At 39.4% G+C, this 24,493-nt stretch overlaps 1 protein-coding gene across 2 annotated transcripts in view; it reads left to right on the top strand.

The window, feature by feature from the left end:
* Positions 1 to 24,493, top strand: part of SLC25A13 (solute carrier family 25 member 13) — a 103,577-nt gene that overhangs the window by 35,457 nt on the left and 43,627 nt on the right. The window contains exons 5-9 of one of the 2 annotated variants that reach the window (XM_009641993.2): positions 12,961 to 13,100; positions 20,523 to 20,669; positions 22,230 to 22,368; positions 23,198 to 23,291; positions 23,468 to 23,552. In XM_009641993.2, coding sequence (XP_009640288.1) covers positions 12,961 to 13,100; positions 20,523 to 20,669; positions 22,230 to 22,368; positions 23,198 to 23,291; positions 23,468 to 23,552 — 605 coding nt within the window. Of the gene's footprint in view, positions 1 to 12,960; positions 13,101 to 14,639; positions 14,821 to 20,522; positions 20,670 to 22,229; positions 22,369 to 23,197; positions 23,292 to 23,467; positions 23,553 to 24,493 lie in introns of those variants that run through there. The other variant, XM_035897399.1, reaches the window with a different exon arrangement.

The following is a 24,493-nucleotide window of genomic DNA, read 5'->3' as shown; positions in this document are numbered from 1 at the left end:
GAGGAAGTTTAGCTGGCTTTTAAATTCGAGGCAAAGAGCAAACCATTGCTTCTTACTGCTGAGTGTTGACAGGCACATAAAAGCTGATAATGTAAGTCCAGGGGTTTAAGAGACTTAGTAGAGTTGCTTTTTTGTCGTATGACTGTATTTTAATGCCTCATTAAAGAAGCAGAGCCCTTTGAAATTCTTTAATAGATGGTGTTTAAAAAAAGGCGAGATGGTTGGGTAAAAATGTCAGTGTTTAAAAACTAAGTCATCTTAACCTCCATCTCTAATTTCGGATGGATAAATGAAATGATGGGAGCTAACAGTTCTGAGCTGTGGTGATATCCAGGGACTGCAACTTTCCTTTTCTTATACTGGTTCTCGCGACCCTAGTGAAGGGCAAAATAAGTGTTGTCCATGTTGGTTTTGCTCACAGAGAAGGGAAAGGCACAAAAAGAGATGTGATTGCCCGAGTCTGTGCTGCCAACCAGCGTTGAACCTGGCTTTGAAGATTTTAATTCTGATTTGGTTTAAAGTAGAATTTCCCACCAGACAGAAATTCTTGCTCTCGTACTTAATGAAATGTAGCTGTGGTATAGTGTGTGTTTTTCTGGTTTTGGGTTGTTTTTTTTTAAAGGTCCTGTAATTCAACCTGAAGCCGTTTCAAAATGGATGCTGTGCTGTGCTGCTTTGAGAAATATGAGTATGCTGTAAAACAAGTCAGTCCTTTAATTTAAAAAAAAAAAAAAGAAAAAGCAAAACAAAACTCCCCAAACCCAGCAAAAATGTGAAGGGAATGGGGAAACCAAACCCCAAATTGTTGCTTGTTTAGCTTAACAGCTGCAGAATCGAGCAATGTATTCTGCTTTTGTCTCAAAAAAACCCTTTATTTACATGTAGACAGGAGCTTTTGTGGGTCTCCGCTTCTGTTATTAATGATATCAGTATAGTTCTTAGATAAACACATTAATTAAGCATATGTCTTACTAAGGACTCCTGTTTGCTTACCTGATACTTGAATTGCCTGAAAGCTTGTTTGTAAACTTCTGAAAGGCATGTAGCTCTTAACAGAGGTTTGCAGCTATTGTGATGAGCTTCAGAGTTTTTCCTCTTATGATAATGCTTTGATACTTTTTCAATATGCAAAGAATCATTACAGGAGTCTCACAATTACTTTCCTGGCCAAAGGATTAGGTTCAGACTGTGTGAGCTAGCTCTTGCTTTTGTTACAGAGGATTACTTATTTTATGCTTTGCCCTGTAATTGCTTGGTATGACTTGGCTCTTCTTATGGGATCTGTAATTCCTTGTTTTTTCTTGCACAACACCTAGCTTAGTGATGCCCAGCCTGGTACACGCAATATCATGTAAAGCAAGGAAAACCTAATCTGAACTACCAAAATAAATTGCTGAGGCTGTAAGCTTTGATCACTCGGTAAATTGTGATGTTCAGTATTTCTCAGTCAGATTTCCATTGCTCGTTCGAACTGATTAGAAACCATTTGTAGCTAGTGATGTGTTAGCTTACACCTACACAGTGAAACGTTTGTTGGTTTATAAATGACAGTTGCCTAGATATGATGATCCCAATGGCAACATTACAAATGCAAAATGTGTTTAGTTTCTGATATTTTTTGTTGTTTATACTAGATTTTGCACAAATAATGGCCAGTTTTAATTAAAAGAGGATGTAAGGTAGACTTGTTAGTGTATTTATTTTCTTCAAAACAATTTTTGAAATCTTCTTGATACTATTTTTAGAGAATTTGATTTCTAGACATATGTCAGCTTGGCAAGTTTTACTTGTTTTGGTTTTTCTTTTAACTAAAATGTTGTGTAACCAGGCAGACTTTCATGAAGGCATCTTAAGTAAAACAAAGCCTGTTTAGTTGCAAAGTAAATCTGTCATTTTAAATATTAGGAGATGCTCCATCCTTTTACACAGTTGTGTTTCATTTGGTCTAGAAAATACAGCTGAGTTTTCTAAGGAATCCAGAACTGGTGTTTTGTTTTGTTCTTTGTTGTTGGTTTTGTTTTGTTTGCTTTTTTAAAATCAGAATTGCCTACTGACATACATCAGGCTGAAGGCTGAGCCTATCTCTTGTTCATTACCAAAACCCAAGGAATGATCATAGAATCATCATCAGTTTAGGTTGGAAGGGACTGTGGCAGCCATCTGGTTCAAACCCTTGCAGGGCCATCAAGACCAGGTTGCTCTGGGGGCAACATCCAATCAAAGTGTTAAATATCTGTGATGATGGAGGCTCTGTAGCCTCTGTGACCAAGCATCTTCCAGTGTTTGAGCACCGCTATAGTGAAAAATAATTTCCTGGTGCATAGTTGGGATTGCCCGTGTTCCTGCTTACATCCATTGCCTCTTGTCCTTCCACTGTGCATCTCCGTCTTCCCTTCACCCTGCTGTTGGGTAGTTGTAGACAGCAGTGAGGTCTTCCTATAGCCCACCCTTCTGCAGGCTAAGAAAACCCCATACCATCAGCCTCCCCACACATGTCATGTGCATCAACCCCCAACTATGGAGAAAACAAAAGGAATATTTTATTTTAGTTAGCCAGATTATGCTGTTTACCTCGGTGGAAGTGATCTGTTTTTTTTATTATTCTTCTTCAGTGCAAAAGGGGTAAATTTAGTTTTTATGCCCTCATGGAGCCTAGTGCTTTCCAAACCTGTGGTCTTTGGGCTCTGGCAGTTTGTTCCTCACTTCTAAGGAGGCCAGGAAAGGTAATGAAGAAATATAAGGCTGTTGCCAATAAACTGAAATTATGGACATGCACAGCTCAAGTAGAAATATTTTTAAGGGATTGCATCTTGGAAAAATGTTGAAAACCTTTTCTGTGAGCCAATTATGTAATATTCTGTGTATAAATTCATGTTATTTCCCCTTACACCCAAGGACGACAGAAGAAGCAGACAAACCTGGATCCAGAGTCTTAACTGCTGAAAGTGATGGTACTCTTGGAAAGAGCCTGGGTTTTGGGGTATTTGCAGTGTTTAGCAGAGGTAACAGATGTGCTCAGGTATCTCAGTCAGAAATCAGGACCAAGCTGAATTGGGTATGTCATGAGGAAGTGAATTCTTAGTTTTTAGAAGTGACAAGAGCGCAAACAGCCAGAGCAGGGGAAAGTAAGAGGATTTAAAAGTGAGAACATTTTCAGCAGAAGGGTGAAACTTGAAGCTTATCATAGATCCTTTGATTGGGAAAAATCCTGAAGGTACAAGCATGTTCTCGTGATAATGTCTTCATTACTGTAAAATTAGCCTGTAAGACTGCTCTGTCCTTGTTGAAAAGTTTAGTAGCTACTGCCTCTCTCCTAAAAGGGAATGAATGCATGCTGAACTTTTTGTTAGGATTCGTACTGGATTTAATGATTTGCTGGGGACTTTTGGGGGGCTTTTTTGGTTGATGTCATCTTCAAAGTCTTCTTATGACATCTGAAAGACATTTGGTTAAGCAATACTGGTCTTAATCTCACCTCTGCGTACAATAGGTGCTGTACAACTTTTGTTGCTTTTTCCAACAACAAAATGGATGTGGTTCACATCCGAACGGAAGCAGCCACTTTTAGTGAGAGACTCCAGCCTCCTGCCTCTCTGCCCTGCTGTGACTGCCTCTAAGGGTGCTGGCTATCCGCTGGGGCTGTCATAGTACAGTCTCTTTTCTGCCTGGAGATGTGCTGAGTCAACCAATTCATTTTATGAGGGCAGCCCAACAAATATCGTAAGCTTTTGCTTTCCATTGATGTGCTCCAGATGTTGGTGTGTTACCTGGAAGTGAAAAACCATTGTAAAGGCATCCATTTTTTGATATATGTGGAGCTTTATTGCACTTCTTTAAATGATCAGTTAGTATTACAAAAAGAACCACTCTGATTTTTGGAACCTTTTTAATGACTTACGAGCAATGTTTTCTGAACAACTGAATGTAGATGCACACCAATATCAGATTGGCATGCATGTGTTATGTGGTATCATGTCAGAGATCAGAGGAACCACTCAGAAGCTGTTCCAGTTCAATGGGTCAAAAGTCTACTTTTTATGAAAGGCTAACTGCAGATTTGCACAATTGACTATAAGGGCTCCAATTTTAAAAGACAGAGGTAACAGCACTTCCAGTTGTGCTATAATTCAAGAATACTACATGCTCAGATGTCTAAAACATTGTGCTTTCTGCTGCTACTTCATGCCACTTAAAAAGAAAAAAATAGGCGTGGAAAAGGTGGGAAAAAGCCAACTTGAGAGTAAATTTCAACTATATGAAGTCACTCCTTGGTTAACAGTAAGCTGAGGGTTAGCCATCTTTCATACAGCTGTATATCCTCTTGGAAAAAAAAAAAAGCCCAACATGATTACTAGGGGATGAACCAGAAGCTTCCACACCAGAATATATTTAAAACCATGGCAGCAGCAGTATACTGCTTTGAGCTTGATTTTTATTTTAATTTTTTCCCCATCCCCTTTTCAAATTGTCCTAGAATTACAGTTTAGAAGGTAAAAACTTCAGCAGGCCCTAAGAGCTAGGAAAGTGTTTTGTTATTATAAATTTTAATATGAAATTTCAGATAGCAAAATACACATACTTTTGCAGTGTGTGTAATTTAGTTTTCTAAATTGGAAAATCTGCTGTTACCTAGCAGTTAATGACTATTTTTTTCCAACATTTGGAATGCAGGACCTGATTTGATAAGCTGATAAAAGAAAACAAAACTGAGAACATGTTGGAAGTGCTCAAAGTGAAAATTACAGTTTAGGTAGGTTTGGGGGTAGATAGTTAGACATTTTAATTGAACTAAAATAGTTTTATACTAATACGGTACTGTTGTGGGAGTACATTTTGTGGTGCATTTGAAATTGAAGTATTTAAGTGGGGGAAAATGTATGTTAATGCTTTGCAAGAAAGTGTTTTTTTTATACCATCTATCTAAGCAAAATAGCTGTTAAAGAAATAGAGCTCTCAAGTCTGTATTGGAGAGTAAAGTGTAAAGTTTAGGATAATTTCTTCGAGCCAGGAGTTTGCTTTTATCACTTTGGTTGGTATATTAAATTGCTGTAGGAAACAGTCACATGAATTCTGAAGTAAATACGTATTCCTGGACAACTACAGTCAAGTCAGCCCCTGCCAATGTAAAGAAAGGTGTTGAGTCAGTCTGGATTCTGAAAGCCCTGTGTTTTTGACATCTCCATGATAGGGATAACAGAAATGAGTCCAGCTGATGATTTCAGTTGCTCACATGGAAACGGGGGCATTGAATTTGATACGACAGCTTTGGTTACACACAAGCAACACTGGCTTATGTTAAGCAGCAGAAACCCCTGCTTGTCCATTACAATTCAGCACTAGTCCACAGCTGGACTGGCTCAATGTAGGTAAATTGGTTAAAATTACCATTTTTATTATTTGAGTTTAATTTTGTCTTTGGTGATTTTCTCTGAATTTGGAGCAACAATAAAAAAATAAGCCACCACATACACATGTGCGCACACACACAAAGTTATCAAAAGAAGTTAATTCAGGATTTTTTGGGTGTTTATATGCAAGTGTATATGTGCAGCCACATTTTTCAGGTGCAGGTGAAACTGATCTTAGTCTGAATGGGTCAGGTCCACTAATGGAGAGGTTTGCACTCTCTTGAATGAATCTTCTAAAACAGTAGCACTAGCACAAGATAGAGCACAGATAAATTGCACTGACCTGAGCTGCTATCTTTTTTCAAATCAACCTCTCCCCCCCTTCTTCAGTCATGTAATATTTCCATTATCTTCAAATTATGTGCTCCGTTTCTACTGTGCCATCTTCAGTTTGAGTGTTCTGCCAGATGTCTTCCTAGTAATACTTTAAGATGGAAAGAACCTAATTTATTGTTTTTAATTCAGGATTGCAGAATAGGCTATGGTACATGTTTTGCAAGAAATTAAGAGGCAGTGAAAATACAGCATTAATGTATTATTTCAGGGCTTCCAACATGTGGAAGAAAGGTGGCTGTGACAGCCCTTCCTGCTCTTCTTGCTTTGTTGAAGGAAGTTGATGAGTACCTTTCCTTTGCAATCCTTAGTAATCAAGCTATTCCAATGTGTTAAAGGAAGTTGATGAGTACCTTTCCTTTGCAATCCAAGCTATTCCATTGTGTTGTTTAATTTACATCATGGCCACTATAAAACTATTTCAAACCCATTTCCTTGATAAAGCAGCAGGGAGATCAAGAAGGTGACTGTAGCACTTGTACTTCTGAAGTGTTGTACCTCTTCTGGGTGTATGGGGATAAATGGACAACCCAGCCAAGTACCTGTACTACCCATTGTTCCACTTCTTAGCTGAGCTGATGTGATGCGGGCATATGGTTTCCAAAATAAAAAGTCATCATTATAGAACAGTCCTAGTGCCAGACTATAGAAGGATGGAAATAAACTCTTTACTAATTTGAAGTTCACAACAGTAAATAAGAAAACAACAAAACAAAACAAAAACCCAGACCAAAAAAAAAGCCAGCCCAAACCTTGGATAAACCCAAACAATTCCAGTAAAACCAGATAATACAAAATATTATTATTCGAGTATTTTTGGCATGTATATATGCATATCTCTGTACACATGTGCTTTTGCACAAGTTTATTGTATTTTTTCTGTATGCATATCTCTGTACACATGTGCTTTTGCACAGTTTATTGTATTTTTTCTATGTCCAGGAGCAGCAAGGGCTGGTGGCTTTGCCAGGTAGGTGAGCCTGCGGCTGACTGAGGGTGCCAGGGGGCCAGGCCATGGGCAGAGCACCCAGCAAGGGGTGCAGTCCCACACTGCCGGAGCAAGGACAGCAGAGTGGGTCTGGTGACAGCGACCGGGGTCAGCTGAGAGTCCAGCGAACGCCAGACAAGTCTGCACGGATGAGGCAGGTCCGAGGTCAGGCTGGGAAGCCAAGTCAGGAGGTCGGGGTCATCAAAGTGCATGGGCAGGCACAGGCATCCCTGTGGGGGTGGCTCAAGCAAGGAGGACCGAGGACCTGAGGTGTCGCTTCTCCCAGCTCTTTCTCCCACAGCTCTTTGCATGGTCCCTGGTCCACATGCTCAGGGGTGGGGCATGGGGAAGAGGTTACAGAACCTGGTGGTGCACTCAGGGTCATGAAGATTATGCAAAAATGTAGAGTTGTTTCAAATGGTCAATTAGGACCCATTGCAATGCTTGTGGAAATCATTCTGTTCTCATCTCCACTGAACTTTAGGTCAGGTCTTGCTTGGCAGTTGGTGAGGTGCTGGGGTTTCCTAGTCGCGATAATGAAACAGCTACTCCTATCAATAGTTTAATTTGACCAACTGGACTTCCTTCTTTGCCTTTTCTTCTGTGTAGGATTTATTTCAAATGACTTTGAAAAAAATGCACTTTTTTATTACAGCCATTTAAAGGAAACTGTTTCCAAATGCATGAACGGAAGTGCTTAACCATTAACAAAACATGATTTTAAAAAGGTATCACCTTTTGTCTGAGCTGAATGACAGGGATTTGCATATTCAGGTTTGAAAAACCTTATCTCTTTATACTAAAATATCTATTCCACACTCTTTGCATTAATTTTGCTTCATTTAATCCAACTTGTAGCTGTAATGCTCGTACATTCTTCTTCAGGGCCTTAAGTATGATGAATATAGAAGCAGTTACTGCCAGAAGGGTTTGAAAAGGTTATTGGTGCATGTGGAACTCTCGTTACGCTATGATAATTCATGTCTTTTCAAATTTGTCTTTTGTTTTCCTCCTTGCAGAAGGTAGCCTGTGTTCTTTACAGAAGTTGCTATTACCATTATCAGGAGGGTAAATCTCATTTTTTTATCAAGGCCCAAGGTTTTGGTACAGATTTTCTATACCATGCACAAATTGCTTAAACGCACAAAGGTATAACATACGTCATATATAAAATGTATATAGCACATAACTTACATAAAATAAAGCCAATTGTGACAGCTTTTCTGCAGAAATGTTGCAGCTATTTTCTAAAGGGAGTAGGATTTTTGTAGATGATCATGAATTTTTTTCTAGCTGTGCATTGAGATAGTATTAACTTCATTGGGCTGAATGATGACACTGCGTGAAACATTTAGGTACTTGTGCAAATAAATAGTTTGAAAGAATTTCAGATTTAATACATCAGCTATTTATGTGCTGTAGCCTGTAAAGATTTTTGTAGCTTGTTCTGTCAAGTGATTAGATGGCACTGTGCAACTAGTTCTCCCAATAAAGTTGATTAATGCCTAGAAGGAGCTGAGGATTTCTGAGTTTTTTTCTTAAATGTAAAATACAGTGGGAGAATGACTGTCAATTTGCTCCTTTTAAAATTTGAAATTTCCAAATAGATAATTTTCACTTGGGGAATCCAGTGATCTTTATTGTGTCATGAGGGTCTGTGGTTGTTCCAAAGCACTCTTGATTTCTGGTTATAATTCTTAATCATGGTATGGAAATGTGAATGCAGTATGCTTGTTTGTACAGTAAGCATTTAAGCATAGGCATCAGTGCACTGGAGAAAAGAAAGTCCTCAGGACCCAAAGGACAAAAATCCCCCACTGTAAGCCAGCAGGCAGTTCACCTGGAGGGAAAATAGAACATCTTTTTTGTACAGTGGTCAGAAACCAATGAGATGGTATCTATTTTTAATTAGAGGCAGCATGGGGAGAACCAATTATTTATTATAGAAGTTTGCAATTTATTTTAAAATTGAGTTTCAAAGTTTAGGTTTTTTAAAGATTGACAGAGATGACAGCATGGATTTCTAAGAATGAATATTTAGAATCTTCTCCTTCAACCTTTTGTTCGTTTTGCTTTCCAGCGCGTCTGGTTCAAACAGTGCAAATACAGAAATGGTTGTGTCTTTTGCTAGCTTTAGATCTTGTGCTCTTACAGCTCCAGACAGTGGCACATTGACATTTTGCCTTTTTAAAAACTAAAACAAATAAACAGTGTTTTAATATGGATTTAAAAGCTTTAGTTTATCAGATATTTTGATCAAATACAATTTAGGATCAAACCACAGTTGCCCAGAGAGGTTTTCTCCATTATTAGAGATACTGAAACCTCAGCTGGACCTGGACCTGAAGCAACCTGAACTGGTTGGACCTGTTTTGGCAGGAGGTTGTACCAGATGACATCCAGATGTCCTTTCCATCACAAATTATTCTGTGACTCTGTGAAATGAGTTCCTTTAAAAAAATGTCTAAACAAACAAAATAACTCCTGGCTACTGAGGGACATTGTTGCTCTTTACTGTGAACTTCAGCTTGCAGGTTTACGGTAAAGCGACATTTTTAAATTGTCCATTTTTTATTTTAATACTGGACTTAGATTATTAGGAGATGATACTATTAGAACTGAACAATAACCTGGAGTGAGTTCTAGTATGTGGATGGATACATTTTGATGGTTAAATCACAGGCTAAAACACTTGAGATTTGTTCATGGAGCACGAATGGTCTTTAACATCTAAATTGAGCAATCTTGACTACAGACAAGATGTGAGTCAGTGACATTGCTGTAGATGAATGGGGGATGAGACTAGTGAGGAAAGAGGAAAAAAACGCTGTCCACTGAGTGTATGTAGGAGTTTGTGAACCATAGATAGGTATGAAAAGGAACTACAGGGTATGTGTAAAAAGGCAGTGGCAAACAGGATACCGTGTCTCATGCCATCAAGGAATCGGTAGAAGCACAGCAGGCAATCTTCCAGTCAGCTACCCGCACTGTCTAATCCAACATGTACTCTGTCAGAAAAGCACCTGGTATTAGTTACTAAGACATATTGACATCAATATACAGGATGGTTTTGAAAAGATCAAGTTGTGTAGGGAGTTGTCTTGGTCCTGTATTAAATACCTACACTAATGCAGTAGTCTGTGTTTTCAAAGTCATAGCAAAAATTAAGTGTGCATCTCCCGCTTGGACTGTTCAGAAGGGAATATGTACTTATATGAGCTTCTGAGGCATGCATGTAGCCTTTAATCTCTAAAATAGACAAGGGAATACAAATGCCCTGGATATATACCTTGCTATATTCCTAGCTGGCTCGATGAGGTTTTAAGTTCCACTGCTGTGAGTTCTTTTGCCATTTGTAATGCCAATAATTAAACATTGAATTTCGTATGAAATTACCATTCTTTTCACTTCTTGATGTTTGATTTTTCTTGAGCTGGAATTCTTCTTTTGGGCCACAACTAAGGAGGGTTTACAAGGCGCAGAGTTGGGGGAGCAAGGTGCATTGTTCCTTCAAGATAGCTAATGTATAACTAACTAAAATAAAATTACAGTGGCATAATCGGAGGACACTCTGTAACTTTCATATGTTAACAAGTTGCAGTAAAGATTGTGAGGAGCCTGGCCTCATCAAAAGGAATTTGAGACTGCTTTTATACTAGCTATACTAGCTATTTTCCTATCTCTTACCTTGCATCAAGTAAGAAAGCACCTTTTTTTCTCTGAGAAAGACAAATCTGGAGTCTGGCCAAACATAGCTTTTGGAAAACAGTGACTTGTTCCTAATCTCATTGAAAGAATATCAGTGCCTTGCTCTGGTGAAATTCAGGAGATGGGATGGGAGAGGAGGAAGCAGATGAGCATCTGATTTCTGTGCAAGGGACAGGTACCGGAGCTGTTCTGGGAATGTCTTCCTTCCTCTGGAAAAGCAGAGTGGTTGCTACCAGGAAGAGACAGCCTTCATTTCCTCTTGTTTGGGGACAACATCATCTGTCATCTTCATGCTGGTTCCCTTCTTTGAGGGGTCGGAAAGGAAGTCTGGCAGTAAGCAGGTGATCTCCAATGACACGTGGCAAGGTGCTGTGTCAGTGCGAAACATCTTAAAATAAAAGACATTCAGCAGAGGGACAGGACCTCACCCTGAACTGTTTGGCTTTCTCTCCTGTTGCCCTGAGAGCAGAATTTTGCTCCTGGAGAATGCTGGTGAACAAGATCCAAGCTGGCTGTGATGGAGCTTGAAGACATGAATGAACAATGCTGTCCTGAGGGCACTGTCTGACCTTGCTTGGAGAAAATTCTCATAGGACATTAGGGCTTGAAGTTCTGAATTTTAAGAATTTGAGGTTAACTGGGGTCAGTCTTTCTGTTTGTAAGTTACATCCAACTTGTTCTTTCACCGCTGATTCCCTGAGATCAGTGGGTGGTGTGGCTTTAAAGATGAAACTACTGACTGTGTTGAGGGATGGGAAGAGGTTCATAGTATCATCTCTGCTCTCCCTATGAATCCCAGAATATGAACAGCCTACATGCTTTAGAACAAGCTGTCGTTGGGGCTTACACCAACTGCAGTGCTTTCGGGTCTGTATGGTAGCACACCTGTCCCTTTCACCTCCTTGGAACCATTTTTTCCTGTCCTTCATTCACTTGGGTGCTTCCTGACGTCTTCCTGGCTCTCAGCCATCCCAGCCCGTTCTCACTTTTTTCCTGATTCATTGCCTGAAAGTGGTAATTTCACCGTGGCTGGGTTTTCCCAGGTCAGCAGAGCCACTGTGCCTGGCTGGCATGGGCTGAACCAGAAGCCGGAACTCAACCTGCGCAGGAGACGGGACCTCATGGCTCCAAGGAGTCGGCTCCCACCTTTGCTTGTGGCACTAGGGTGAGCTGGAAGGCGGATCCCAGGCCTGCCTGGTAGGCAGAGGCTGGCTCCAGCGAGGTGGCTCCCAGCTTGTTCTGCACACAGGCAGGCACAAAGCTGTGCTGATTTCCTCACCCCCAGGCACTAGCCACACTTGGGAACTCGCTTCCAGCTCTGCTGCTCACAGAGACAGACAAGAGCTCTGTGTTTGAGCTCCTGGTCTTTCTTCCACAAAGCGTGAAAGGAGCAGGAGACCAGCTCCTGGCCCTGCCTGTGGGTAGGGAGTGTCTCCTGGGAACCAGCCCTCCATGCCTGCAGGAACTAGCAAGAGATGAGAACTGGCTCTTGGCTGGAGTTGCTGGAGGAGTCGTATGGCAATTAGGAAGGTATGTAGCATTTGGGAACCTCTGGCCTTGGGCTTGTCTTCAGAAGATATCTTTGCCCTGTATTTTTGGCTGAGACAGGCTATCACACTGAAGTGGGCATTGTCATGTGAGACAAGTACTTCCTTAGATCTCGTTGTTATTTCCATTAGTTAAAGTATGTACAGTCCAGTTCCAGCAATGTATGGTCCTTATTACTGATTGTACAACTTGCTGTGTTTCAAATAGTTGTTTCTTCACCAAAAATGCCACGTATTACCAAAAAGTCTGCCAAGCCTGTAATAAACCATAGCCCAGCTACGACTACTAAACTGAACTAAACTATGAAGCTTGCGTTTAGGTGTGATCAAACAAACTTGTTGTGCTGCCCCCCTCCTTGTGGCAGAGGTCTAGGGTTGAAGTTTGCTTAGTGCAGGAGATGGTGATAAGTTTGTGTTCCTGCCTGCCATGTTCCCCCCCACCCCCTGCCCTGCATGTCACTGCTTCTGTAAGGTAACTACAGAAAAGTGGATCTTGAAATACTGGTATTTTTGTAGTTGATTTGTTTGAATGTGGAGAACTCTGGGAATAATACAAAAGCCTGAATTAGAGTGACACAAAACTTTCATTGTTAGCAGCTTGAAAAGATTATGCTGAAAATTGGTTAGCTTTAGTCATCTTTTTATAAATTGTCTTTTAATTTTAATCTTTTCTTGCTTGACTTTGAAACTGAAATATCTAGTTGAGTCTCTTCTAATCAAATGCTGTAAGTATAAAACTTCACAAATAAAGAGATTACTCAGAGATTGCATTTGTGAGAATGTTCAAAATGTTTCATTTGTTATGATTTTGGTCAACAAAAAATTCAGGTTTGCTTTACACTATGTTACTAATTTGTATGAACAGTATTGCTTTCCTGTTAGAAAATACCGTATTTGTTTTACTTGTATAAATATACACTTGTATCTATTGTTATTTTATTTTATAATTAAATGAACATTTTTCTTTTCTTCCCAGACGATGCTAAGCAAGTTTTTGGCCAGACCACAATTCATCAGCACATTCCGTTTAACTGGAATTCAGAGTTCGTACAGCTGCATTTTGGAAAGGATAGAAAAAGACACCTAACATATGCGGAATTCACCCAGTTTTTACTGGTGGGTCTAATACAATACGGTTTGTCAAGAGTAGTAAGAAGAATGCAAGAATCAAAGTATTTGCAAACTTGCCAAGTAACATGCTGATAGGAAAGTTGCAAGATAGACTGAGTGTAGGCTTTTACAGTCAGAGTGCTGGACTTTAATAGTGTGTTGATAAAGAGGATATGCTTGTGGTAAAATTCAGGCTAACTTGCGGGTTTTTTGTTTGGTTTTGGCACCAGTGTGCAGAAGGTGATCTTTTTTACACTGTTGTGTAGACAGACATGAAATCAAAAACCTAGACCTCAAAGTCTGAAAATATCCTGTATATTTAAATGACATGAGTCAAAGAATGCTAAATAACAGTACTGAACATTTTGGACCCAGTTGCCCGACTGGTATTAAGAAGTACTGCCTGTAAACAGCATGTTTACCAAATTTGTATTAATTTAGTGCTGATATCCAATAAAGATATTGTTTTGCTGCAAGCCCTTTCCGCACGCTTCCTTAATTTTGACATTTTTTGAATTAACAGTATCTCAGGAAAATGTAGTATATAGAGACTAAAATACAGTCTTTCTTTTGCAAGGAATTCTTGGCTATTCATACTATAGGGTACTTTGTTACAGAAAACAAAATATTGTGCTAATAAAAAAATAAACATTATCTGTATTTCAGCAGTACTGTTAAAAATAGTCTTCAGTAGGAAAAGTGATCCTTGAAGTGGTAAAACACGTGAGTTTCTTATTTGTATTCCTTCTGAATACTTAATGCCTGTATTAGTATTTACACTAGAGAGTTTTAAAAGGGAAACCTGCTTCAAGACTGCAAGGTTTCTTTTTTTTCTTGTTTACACAAGTATGTTAGTTCACAGTAGGAGGTGGTATCATTTTGATGAGGAATAATTAAGATAATGCTATTGAGACAAATGTTTCAAATTGACTTTGTAGAACAGAGCCTAATTAACTTTGTATGAAGAGGACGTCAGGTATCACGTGATTAAATTGTATTCCCTTAGGTTTTGTATTGACTGTTGTAACTCTTAAGTAGCTAAGACATAGACCAGTTTTGTGACAGAATAGTGAACTCAAACCTCTTTTATATAAAAAAGCAAATGTATTACTTGATTAGGAAAAAATGTCTCTGGCCACATGTTCTGGTGTTCATGTATCCTGATTTTGGTGGATTAAAATCACAGTCTTAACAGAGTACCAGTCCTGTTTGCCTCATGCATCTGTTTGTTTAGAGATCTGAGGAAAACCTGAAGAAAAACCCAGAATGAGATCGTAACCTCATGGCTGTGTACTCGGAAGATTTGAGTTCTTTCTTTGGGTTCTTTCGTGTTTTTTCTTTGAATTAGGAAAAGCAAGCTGAGGCAAGAGTTTTCTATTTTTGGAGATGAGTCCTAACTACTAGGCTTTCTCATCCTATGGAGGGGTGTTCCTCTTTCCTTGTCTAAAAGGACTTTTCTTGGATGTGATCATATTCTGGGGAGAATTGTATTTGGTTGTGGTGTGTCTTGTCCTGCCTCATTTCTTTTTTTTTTTTTTTAACCAGCTCTACTGCAAAAGTGAATCTTAGCTGGTTGCAGTACAGGGTAAAAGGTTGTGTTGGAACACCTCAGTGGTCTTCATTAGCCAGGCAGGCCTTTTGGTGATGATCCATACAGGACAGAAAGAGGGAGGAAAAGCATAAACGTGGACAGTGAGGATGACAATTCTGGATGTCCTGTAGAGAGGTGAGATGCATTCAGGAAAAGTTCTAGGGCTGCTAATAAAGATGCTCTCAGCATTGGTGCAGGCAGCAAGGACTTTCAAATAAATTAATTGGCCTAAGACTCTGCTGAAGTTGTCCACTATCAGTACAGTCTATTAGGATGCTCAGTCTATCACAGTAATTGGGTCCATCTGTTTACCCACTTTGTAGAACTGCAAATCTTTGAAACACGTAAGTTTCCTTGCTGATTCTTGTCTTGCAGCATTGTATTATAGATACTGAAGTTTGGGCACAGAAATGACTCTCATCACAAATTCGAGAGTTAATGTTCACAGCCATAGAAATCTTCCTTTAAGCTCTGTAACCTTTGGTACTCAGCCTTTCCTTCTGACATTCTTGCCTGTGCATGAGTCAGTCTCTTTGGCCTGATGTCTAGACCTTGGACCTCAGACAGCAGGAGACCACAGTGGATACCAAATTACCTTTCTGCATTCCTGATGTGTGAATGCTCTTTACATTGCACTTAACATGGACCAGATGGTTCTGTAAGGCACTTCAGGTACTGCTTTGTAAGTACAATGCAATTTTCAACTTTTAATGAAATAATCCAGCGACATTCAAATTCATTCACATTGGGCCCTATTATGCCACATAAAGTTGTTACATATTCATTATCTGTTGCGGCAATTGGGCTAATCATCACTTCTGGCAAAGCTGAAGGTACGTGGAAAATAATATTTTATCCATGCACAAGATGGATCTCCTCTGGCTTTAAATAAGAAGATTTTATATGGGATTCTGAATATTTATATCCTGCCAGCACTTTTTTTTGTCTACAGTAACAGAGATGCCCAAGAGTATAGCCTCCAAACTGCTTGGTTCTAATACAGTTAACAACCTATTTGCATCAACCCAGAGCACAAGGTGTGTTGTTTTACCCTGCTTCTCATTTTGCTAGCTTAAAATGAGCTCATCTATCTCCATGTATCTCTACATATCCATCACGTCTGTATCTGGATGTGGTCATGTCCCATCATCACTTAAATGGCAAGTCTACTTCACAAAGAGCAACACTGGCCCCTTTCTCAGCATGTAAAATCTATTCCGCAGGATGAGTTTTAACATATGCTTATATGTGGGCCTGGTAAATCCATTTCCACATTGTCTGGAAATTTATTTGTGCCCAGCATATTAGCTGATGAAGTAGTACTCTTGATAATTGAACCCTGGGATCTACTCCAGTGGAAAGGATAGTGTTGTATCTGATGACTTGTAGATCCACTGGGATGGAACCCAAACATAAATTTCTATCTAAGTGGGAAGTAAAGAAGCTTTTAATGAGCTGTAAGTGAAAGCTGAGGTAAAATCTCTAGATAGGAAATAATTTCATGAAAATTCTGGTGTCAGCATGCCTGCCATGATGTGCAAACTAATTTTTCACAGAGTCTTACGCTACCTGGGGGAATTCTGGACTTCCAGCATCAAGGGTGAAGCTTGTTTTCTAAGTATATCTAAGTTTACAGAAAGTCTTATCAGAGAAGGTTCTTTAGGATGTGTAATTTGCATTGCAAAGCAATGAGGATTGTATTTCTTTAAACCTTAATCTGTCTAGGTAAACAATATTGGACTTAAATAGGTGAAACAATAAAAATTATTGCAAGTCAGCTAGTATCTCTAAACACTACAACTTAGTTTTATTTGGTTTCAGTTTATTTTTAAGGTGGTATTTTTTTATATTAACTGCATATACACAGCATAAGTGATGTTACGAACATTGCATAAAGATTTCCCTGATAAATCGCTAGTAGCTACTGAGCCTCATTTTGAAACGTAGCTAGTCATGCTGTGAGATGTCTCAACTTTCAGGCTGGAAGACTGAGGGAATAGGTAGCCTTTCTTTTGAGTTAAACACTATAAGGAGTTTATTACATTGTTACGCAATGTATGGCGATTGGAGAAGTGACATCTGTCTTTTTTTGTGACAGACTTTATAGGTGAAATTTAGTTTTGAGAGTAAGTGTGTCTCATGTAATGGTCTGCATGTTCTTGTATGCTGCGTTGCTGCCACGGACATGGTTTGGGAATGCCACGTGGTTGAAGCCCCCTGTGCTTTTTTCTGCTCGGTGTAACTGGAAAATGCCTAGCACAGCTTAAAAGAGCCTAAAAAAATCCTACCTTTGGTGAGAAGGTGGGATGAGTCTTCTGTATATGTTTGCAGTATGCTAAAACCATTTCATTTCTGTACCAAGGAGGAGGTGCAAATAGGGAGCTCCAGAAGACTGACACCATCCTGTTCAGGGTTTTGTCTTGCTTAAGCGGCTTAAGTGGCTCTTTCCTAGCTGACAAGAGTATGGGCAAATGGCAGCACTGAGTCCTTGACCACGTGTTTAACCAAGTGGGATAATTCTTCTCTCTAGTGGGTTCCACGTGTACCAAGAGGATTGAAAGGAACCATGTTAGCAAGGAGCGGATGGAGTGTTTTGGTTTGTACTCCACTGTACAGCCTTTTTGCAGTTAGCTGGGTGATGACAAGAAATATGCACTTAACGTGTCTCTCTGGAACGTGAGCCCCGCTTTGCTTCTGTGGCTGAGACATCACTGTCAGCCAAGGTCCCACCAGTGGTTTGTGTACCTCCAAACTCGCTGACGGGTGTACACAGATGGCAACAGATTGGACTTCTGCAAGTGGTTGCTTCAGGTTTTTTACTGCATCTTAGTGCTGGATTCTGGCAGCATACCACTGCCAGCAGTTTCAGTGGTTAAAACAAACCGAATGAGAGAATGAGAAGAAAGCAACGTTCACAGTTTCCCATGTAATCCTTCTGCTAAATTCAATTTAGTTTTTTCTTTGGTGATGTTGCCACTTAATGAAAAACATTTTTGTTCATTTGTTCATGTTCACCACCTGCCAGGTGGTGAGTATTTAGGGATACAAGAGTTATTATGCCTAACTCCTCTTCAGAGCTCTCTGCCTCCTGAGTAGCTGCCTGCCTCAAGCTGACAAAGTTTTTTGTGTTCTTGTGCTCCTCCCACCGTAAACCTCCCAAAATTGCTTGCTTCCAAATTTCTGTTGAAATTACAGTCACAACTGGAGTGAAGCAAGAGCTTACATGGCTGCATCCAGCCAGAGTGAACATTATTGCTGAATTGTAACACCTCCACATAGGGGGCTGTAATGTAAAGGAAACGTGACGGGACTGAAATTGTAACACTTGAAATTATAACCCCCAGAAGCATTTCTCATCAAAAGCAGAAAGGTTTTCACCATACCTTTCAGGTCAGGGTGCAGTGTTTTAATTAGACATTAAGATTAAAATTAGAGAGGTCAGGAGGCTGAAATTAAAAGATGGTTTGAGTGGCGGCGCGCATCGGTGGCCGAGGCATGAGCAGGAGGAGGGATGGCGGCTGCAGGCTCCTATGCTGACTGAATTTGCCTTTCGCCCTTCACTCTCTGTTCCTTTGAACGCTGCTGTGAGATAAATAAGTATCAACTTACAGGAGATCATATTCACCGTGAATACATTGAGCTGGTGATTCTTGACTAGCCTGAGTCTTGGCTTAATAGGACTTTTAGGGCATATATTTGCAAATATAATGGAAATCATAGGGTAGTGTCATGGTTCACTGCAAGACTTGCTTAGTACTGCTGACATACTCTTGCTCTGTTTCCATTTTCTGAATAACTGATTATGAATATGTGTCCAGACTAAACACTGGATTTACAGTGAAGAAATTTTTATAAGCCTTGAAATTTAAAGAGAGGACATGGTAATGATTTGTTTTCCTCCATTCAGCAAAGAAATACAGATTTGGAAGTCTTAACTACATCACCAAAAGGTATTTCTGGTTTTGGCAAACCTGTAGAGCTGAACAAAAAGTTCGTGTGTAATATCAAGTTACTATCTGTGCAGGTTTGTTCCTTTTAAATGAAAAATAAAAGAAAAGTAGTCTAACAGTAATTTATGAAGAAAGGGTGAAGGTCACAGTAGGAAGACACACTTTTTTGAGACATTATATGCCTTTTTCTCCCCTCTTCTCTCAAGTGTACATTTGACTCACAAACTGAGATTATCAGGTGGTTGCATCAGATAATGTGTGATTGATCTCTGCCTGCTACCACTGCTGAAATATTGAGAACTGATCTTTAATCAGTCACGATACAAGGAGTTCTAAATTAAACTGCTGGCGTCTTTTGTAGACAAATAACTTTATGTTTTAAATGAGGATGCTTTTTGAGGGAATGCTTTCATCCCTCCTTCTGCCTAACATATTAGGTTTTCACCATACCTTTCAGGTCAGGGTGCAGTGTTTTAATTAGACATTAAGATTAAAATTGGAGAGGTCAGGAGGCTGAAATTAAAAGATGGTTTGAGTGGCGGCGCGCATCGGTGGCCGAGGCATGAGCAGGAGGAGGGATGGCGGCTGCAGGCTCCTATGCTGACTGAATTTGCCTTTCGCCCTTCACTCTCTGTTCCTTTGAACGCTGCTGTGAGATAAATAAGTATCAACTTACAGGAGATCATATTCACCGTGAATACATTGAGCTGGTGATTCTTGACTAGCCTGAGTCTTGGCTTAATAGGACTTTTAGGGCATATATTTGCAAATATAATGGAAATCATAGGGTAGTGTCATGGTTCACTGCAAGACTTGCTTAGTACTGCTGACATACTCTTGCTCTGTTTCCATTTTCTGAATAACTGATTATGAATATGTGTCCAGACTAAACACTGGATTTACAGTGAAGAAATTTTTATAAGCCTTGAAATTTAAAGAGAGGACATGGTAATGATTTGTTTTCCTCCATTCAGCAAAGAAATACAGATTTGGAAGTCTTAACTACATCACCAAAAGGTATTTCTGGTTTTGGCAAACCTGTAGAGCTGAACAAAAAGTTCGTGTGTAATATCAAGTTACTATCTGTGCAGGTTTGTTCCTTTTAAATGAAAAATAAAAGAAAAGTAGTCTAACAGTAATTTATGAAGAAAGGGTGAAGGTCACAGTAGGAAGACACACTTTTTTGAGACATTATATGCCTTTTTCTCCCCTCTTCTCTCAAGTGTACATTTGACTCACAAACTGAGATTATCAGGTGGTTGCATCAGATAATGTGTGATTGATCTCTGCCTGCTACCACTGCTGAAATATTGAGAACTGATCTTTAATCAGTCACGATACAAGGAGTTCTAAATTAAACTGCTGGCGTCTTTTGTAGACAAATAACTTTATGTTTTAAATGAGGATGCTTTTTGAGGGAATGCTTTCAAGATTAATGGGTGTCTATGTGGAAACCTCTGATGATTGCATTGTCCTCGTTCAAGGAGTAGCAAACGCTTTTACAGAAAGTATTTTGACCTGCTGTGACACATGCAATAAACTGGATAATACACATCATGGAACACTTCAATGTTCATGAGTGGGAGATTACCTGCACTGGTGTGTTGATATGTGCTCTCCATTTCTCAGTTAAATGAATTACATGACCTAATGTCCAGACAGCAGAGAAATCATGATGGTTATCCTCGATATTGACTCAATGGTAGAAACCATATATGCCACCAGTAGAAAAGGCTGAAAGTTAAACATACAATATCCAATTAAAATTAGATTACGTGTAATTGTGTTTTGTTAAGTATGAGATGTCTTGTAGGATTGCATTGTATAAAATCTAACTATTAAGGTGATGATTTTGAACCTAACTTTTTTATTTCCGTATGTTTTCAGGAGATACAGTTAGAACATGCAAAACAAGCTTTTGTGCAGAGAGACAATGCTCAGGCTGGAAGAGTCACAGCTATGGACTTCAGGGACATTATGGTCACCATCCGGCCACACATGCTGACACCATTTGTAGAAGAATGTCTAGTAGCTGTGAGTAGTTCTGGTATCCCAACTGGGAAAAACCTGGGATACAGATGTGGGATTCTTTTTTTATGTACCTTGACCACTATAAGTGGCACACAGTTCAACTTATGGATGCATGTTTTTATGTTTCGTGGTTATTATGTACACATATGAAAGTTAACCCTCATTGCAAAATATGTATCCTCAGTGTTCCTGGTCTCCTGAGACAGAAGGCAAAGCAGGTAGAGGGACCTTGGTAAAGGCATACAAATACAGAGTTTGCCTGACTATTTCCAGTTATTTGATCATAATAGACTGTGTTAAATATGTCAGAATGCCATTGCATCCCACTTAGGAAGTCATTGTCAAAGGGCTTGCTTTGTAATGTCAGTTCTAAGCTCCTGAGTGTAATTTCCAGGCGCCTGGGACAATGTATGAATTGGAACATCACCCAAGGATAATTCACCATATATTAACAGATAGTTGTAACACTTGAGTGTACACTTTTTTCCAGCTCAAAATGTATAAACCAAATTAAATAATACAATTCTGCAGTTTCACTGAAGGAAAAAAAAGGTACATTTGGTTTTGACCAGTTTCTAATGTTGGGAACTTGTAGTAGCACTTCCCAGGTAATCCAAAGTCTGGCCATATCCAGGTTTAAAGAAATATGTTCTGCTTTGACTTGCAAAGGAGAATTCCAGGGAGATGTGTGAAGAGACCTGCAAACTGTGGACAGGATACTGGAAGAAGCATACAGCAAAAAGCATAGCCAGAAGACTTAGGGACTGACAATGAGATCTGCTACTTTCTTCCTCAATTCTCTCCCCAGTCTTGTTATCAGCTTTTCTGGGTCATATACTCTCTCATAAAACATAAGATAAGGTTTTTGATTCTCCCTTAAGGTCAGTTAAATTTTGGCAGGCTCATGCATTGTTTTCAGAAATGTGCTTGATCACTGATCTTATACTTTAAATAGGGAATTGATCCAATTTTGTGTGTGCAGACCCAACACCACTTTAAAATAAAGGTTTAGGCTCAGTTCTTGTTTGAGAATGGGTAACTGTTCGAACCTTATTGTACCCATTTTGTTTGACTGCCTGATATAAGCCTGAGAGCTTACTGCTGGTTTTCCATGACTTGAAATGCCTGTGAATTTAAATGTTTCAGTTGACCTTTTTCAGAATATGTTTTGATTTTGTTGAAATTTTCTGTATAGTAATATACTTTACATGTAGAAGTAGATTTCCTCATTACTAGAAATAAGCCAACTTATGAAACATTTCCAACTGAAGCAGTACTGAAACTTGAACTTTGTAAATTACTACTGGTTATGTTGTTATAATCCCGCATATGTATTTGTTTAGGTTTGTAGGGTGGGGAGAGTTTTACATTCTGGTCATGATTAGTTTCAGTAACATAAGAATCTTTCATAGTTTTCTTTATTTTGCAGTTTTTTTAAAAAAGCAGCCTTGTGCTACTGCCGCTCTTGTAAAAGAACGTTGTTTGAAAACCTTTATTTCAAGATTTTTCTTAGTCTTGTAACAGTCTCCTTTCTCTTTTCTTCTTTTACTGTCTCTACTCTAGGCTGCTGGAGGTACCACTTCCCATCAGGTCAGCTTTTCCTATTTTAATGGATTTAATTCTCTCCTTAACAACATGGAGCTCATTAGAAAGATCTACAGTACTCTGGCTGGAAACAGAAAAGATGTGGAAGTCACTAAGGGTTGGTAGAAATGTTTGCAGTCTGGAAGTTTCCTTGGGCGTTTGGTTGGGGCGGGTGGAGGGAAAGACCTCATCTGTATGCTTTTAAATGAATGGGAGGGGGATGAAGCCTGCCTTGTTAGCATTCTTTGGTATGCCACTCAGTTTTGTACACTCCTGTTGGAGTCCACCCTCCAGGTTTTTCATTTTGTTTCAATCAGCAAAAGGTCCTAGTAAACTGGCAGTGGGGGCAGGGTGAGGAAAGTATGTAAAGATATTTAAAAGTTTAAAAAACTTCCTAGGACTCCTGCCAAATTGGCAGCCTATTAAAGTGACCTTCAAGGGTAGTTGAAGAATTCCATAAACTTGTATTGGCGGCACAGTAAGCTGATCTACAAGCTTGAAACAAGATGTTATCTGCTATATCTAACCACTTTTATAGAGAATTCCCTGTGCAACGCCAAAGTTTCATTAATGTGGCCTACTGGGACTATGCATGAAAAGTTCCACATCTCTTGACTCCTGGGGTTTTTTTGTTTGCTTTTTATTTTATTTTTTTTCCTCTGACCCGCAACTGATTGATACCTTATGTCAAATATCCTAAATCCTGCTGATAGCGCTAAGCTTTAAGACCAAAGCATTGTACTTATTTGCATGAAGAACAGACCATTTAAAGCATACATTTACGTAGTAGCAGGAACACTTTTGCGGTGGGTCACTTTTATTCCCCTTCTTCCTCCCCCACCATCATCTTCTACTTAATACTAAAATATCGGGCAACTCTGGGGTGCTCTGGATTATTTGTTCTGGTTTGATTAGTTTTTCTTTTCTGTACTTTTATTCTGTTGCAGAGGAATTTGTTCTGGCAGCTCAGAAATTTGGTCAGGTTACACCCATGGAAGTTGACATCTTGTTTCAGTTAGCAGATCTATATGAGCCACGGGGGTAAGTGGAGAATTATCTATCCTCCTCTCTTTCCTTTTCTCCTCTCTCCTTCTTGGAAGGAGTGGGAGGTGGTGTTGGGGAACAGGAGAGTGTAGTGTAGTGGTCACGTGCAGGTAACTTCTTGTGACCTGAAAACCCATCTCTAAGCAAACGCTCAGCTGAATTAATTTCCTCAGGCGCATGACGTTAGCTGATATTGAAAGAATTGCTCCTCTGGAGGAAGGGACGTTGCCCTACAACCTGGCTGAGGCTCAGAGGCAGGTAAGAACAGAAGCCAGTATGATACTATGGTCTGTTTCCAGTGCCAGGTAAATAGATAGCAAACCTCCTTCTGTGTTGTCACCCTAAGTTGCTTTTCTCTTGTGTTCTGTAGTATCTGTGAAGAATGTCTTCTTGTTAGAACTTACTTTTAACCTGTGTCATGTCCTCTCCATCTCATCTGTGTGCCCTTTCTTTTGAGCTGCATTTTGACAGGTTAAATGTAATTTACTTTGGAAAAATAAAATGTATATGAGTGTCATCCAGCCATTCAGTAAATATTAGGTGTATACCTAATAAAGGTGTTTATGTTTTGTGATTCTGTTGCTCTCTGTTCTTTTTAATGCGGAAAGAAGGCTTCCTGCTTTGAATATGGGTGGTAAATTCAGCATCTAGCCTGTTAAATGGCAGCCCTTGTTCTGAACACACATGCATGTTCCTGGCTTCAGAGTATTCTCTGCTTTGCCTTATGCTCTGCTGAATATCAAAATAGGAGAGATTATGTTTAGTCTACCCTCACAGTTTCAGTAAAAGCATTAATATTCTCTGCATTTCCAAAAACTGAAGGATATTGACTTTCAGTGGTATAACAGAAAATGAACTTTTGTTGTGTATGAAGCAAAAAGAAATAGGAGTGTTCTTTAAATGTCAAACCTGTTGATTTTTTAGCTTTCATATTATTTTAGCGTATCTTGTATTTTTATTGACACATTTCTAAACAGATAGATTTAAAACTAGCCTTCTGTTTCTGTTTCTCTCTGTCTCTATTTTAAGGCAGTCTTAACTTTGTGTCTTGTGAGACTAAGGGTTTTTTGTTGGTTTTTTTTTTCCTGCTCTGGGTCTGTGCGGAGACGCCAGTTTGACCACAATGAGTTGATGCAGGCTACATTTTTAGGACTACCAGGCCATAAGCCAGGCCTCTGTGTGTGTGTACACATGCGTCT

This window comes from Egretta garzetta, unplaced genomic scaffold (assembly GCF_000687185.1).
Source record: "Egretta garzetta isolate BGI_Z169 unplaced genomic scaffold, ASM68718v1 scaffold30, whole genome shotgun sequence".
In the NCBI taxonomy this organism is placed as follows: Eukaryota; Metazoa; Chordata; class Aves; order Pelecaniformes; family Ardeidae; genus Egretta; species Egretta garzetta.
This window is presented reverse-complemented; position numbering and strand designations above follow the sequence as displayed.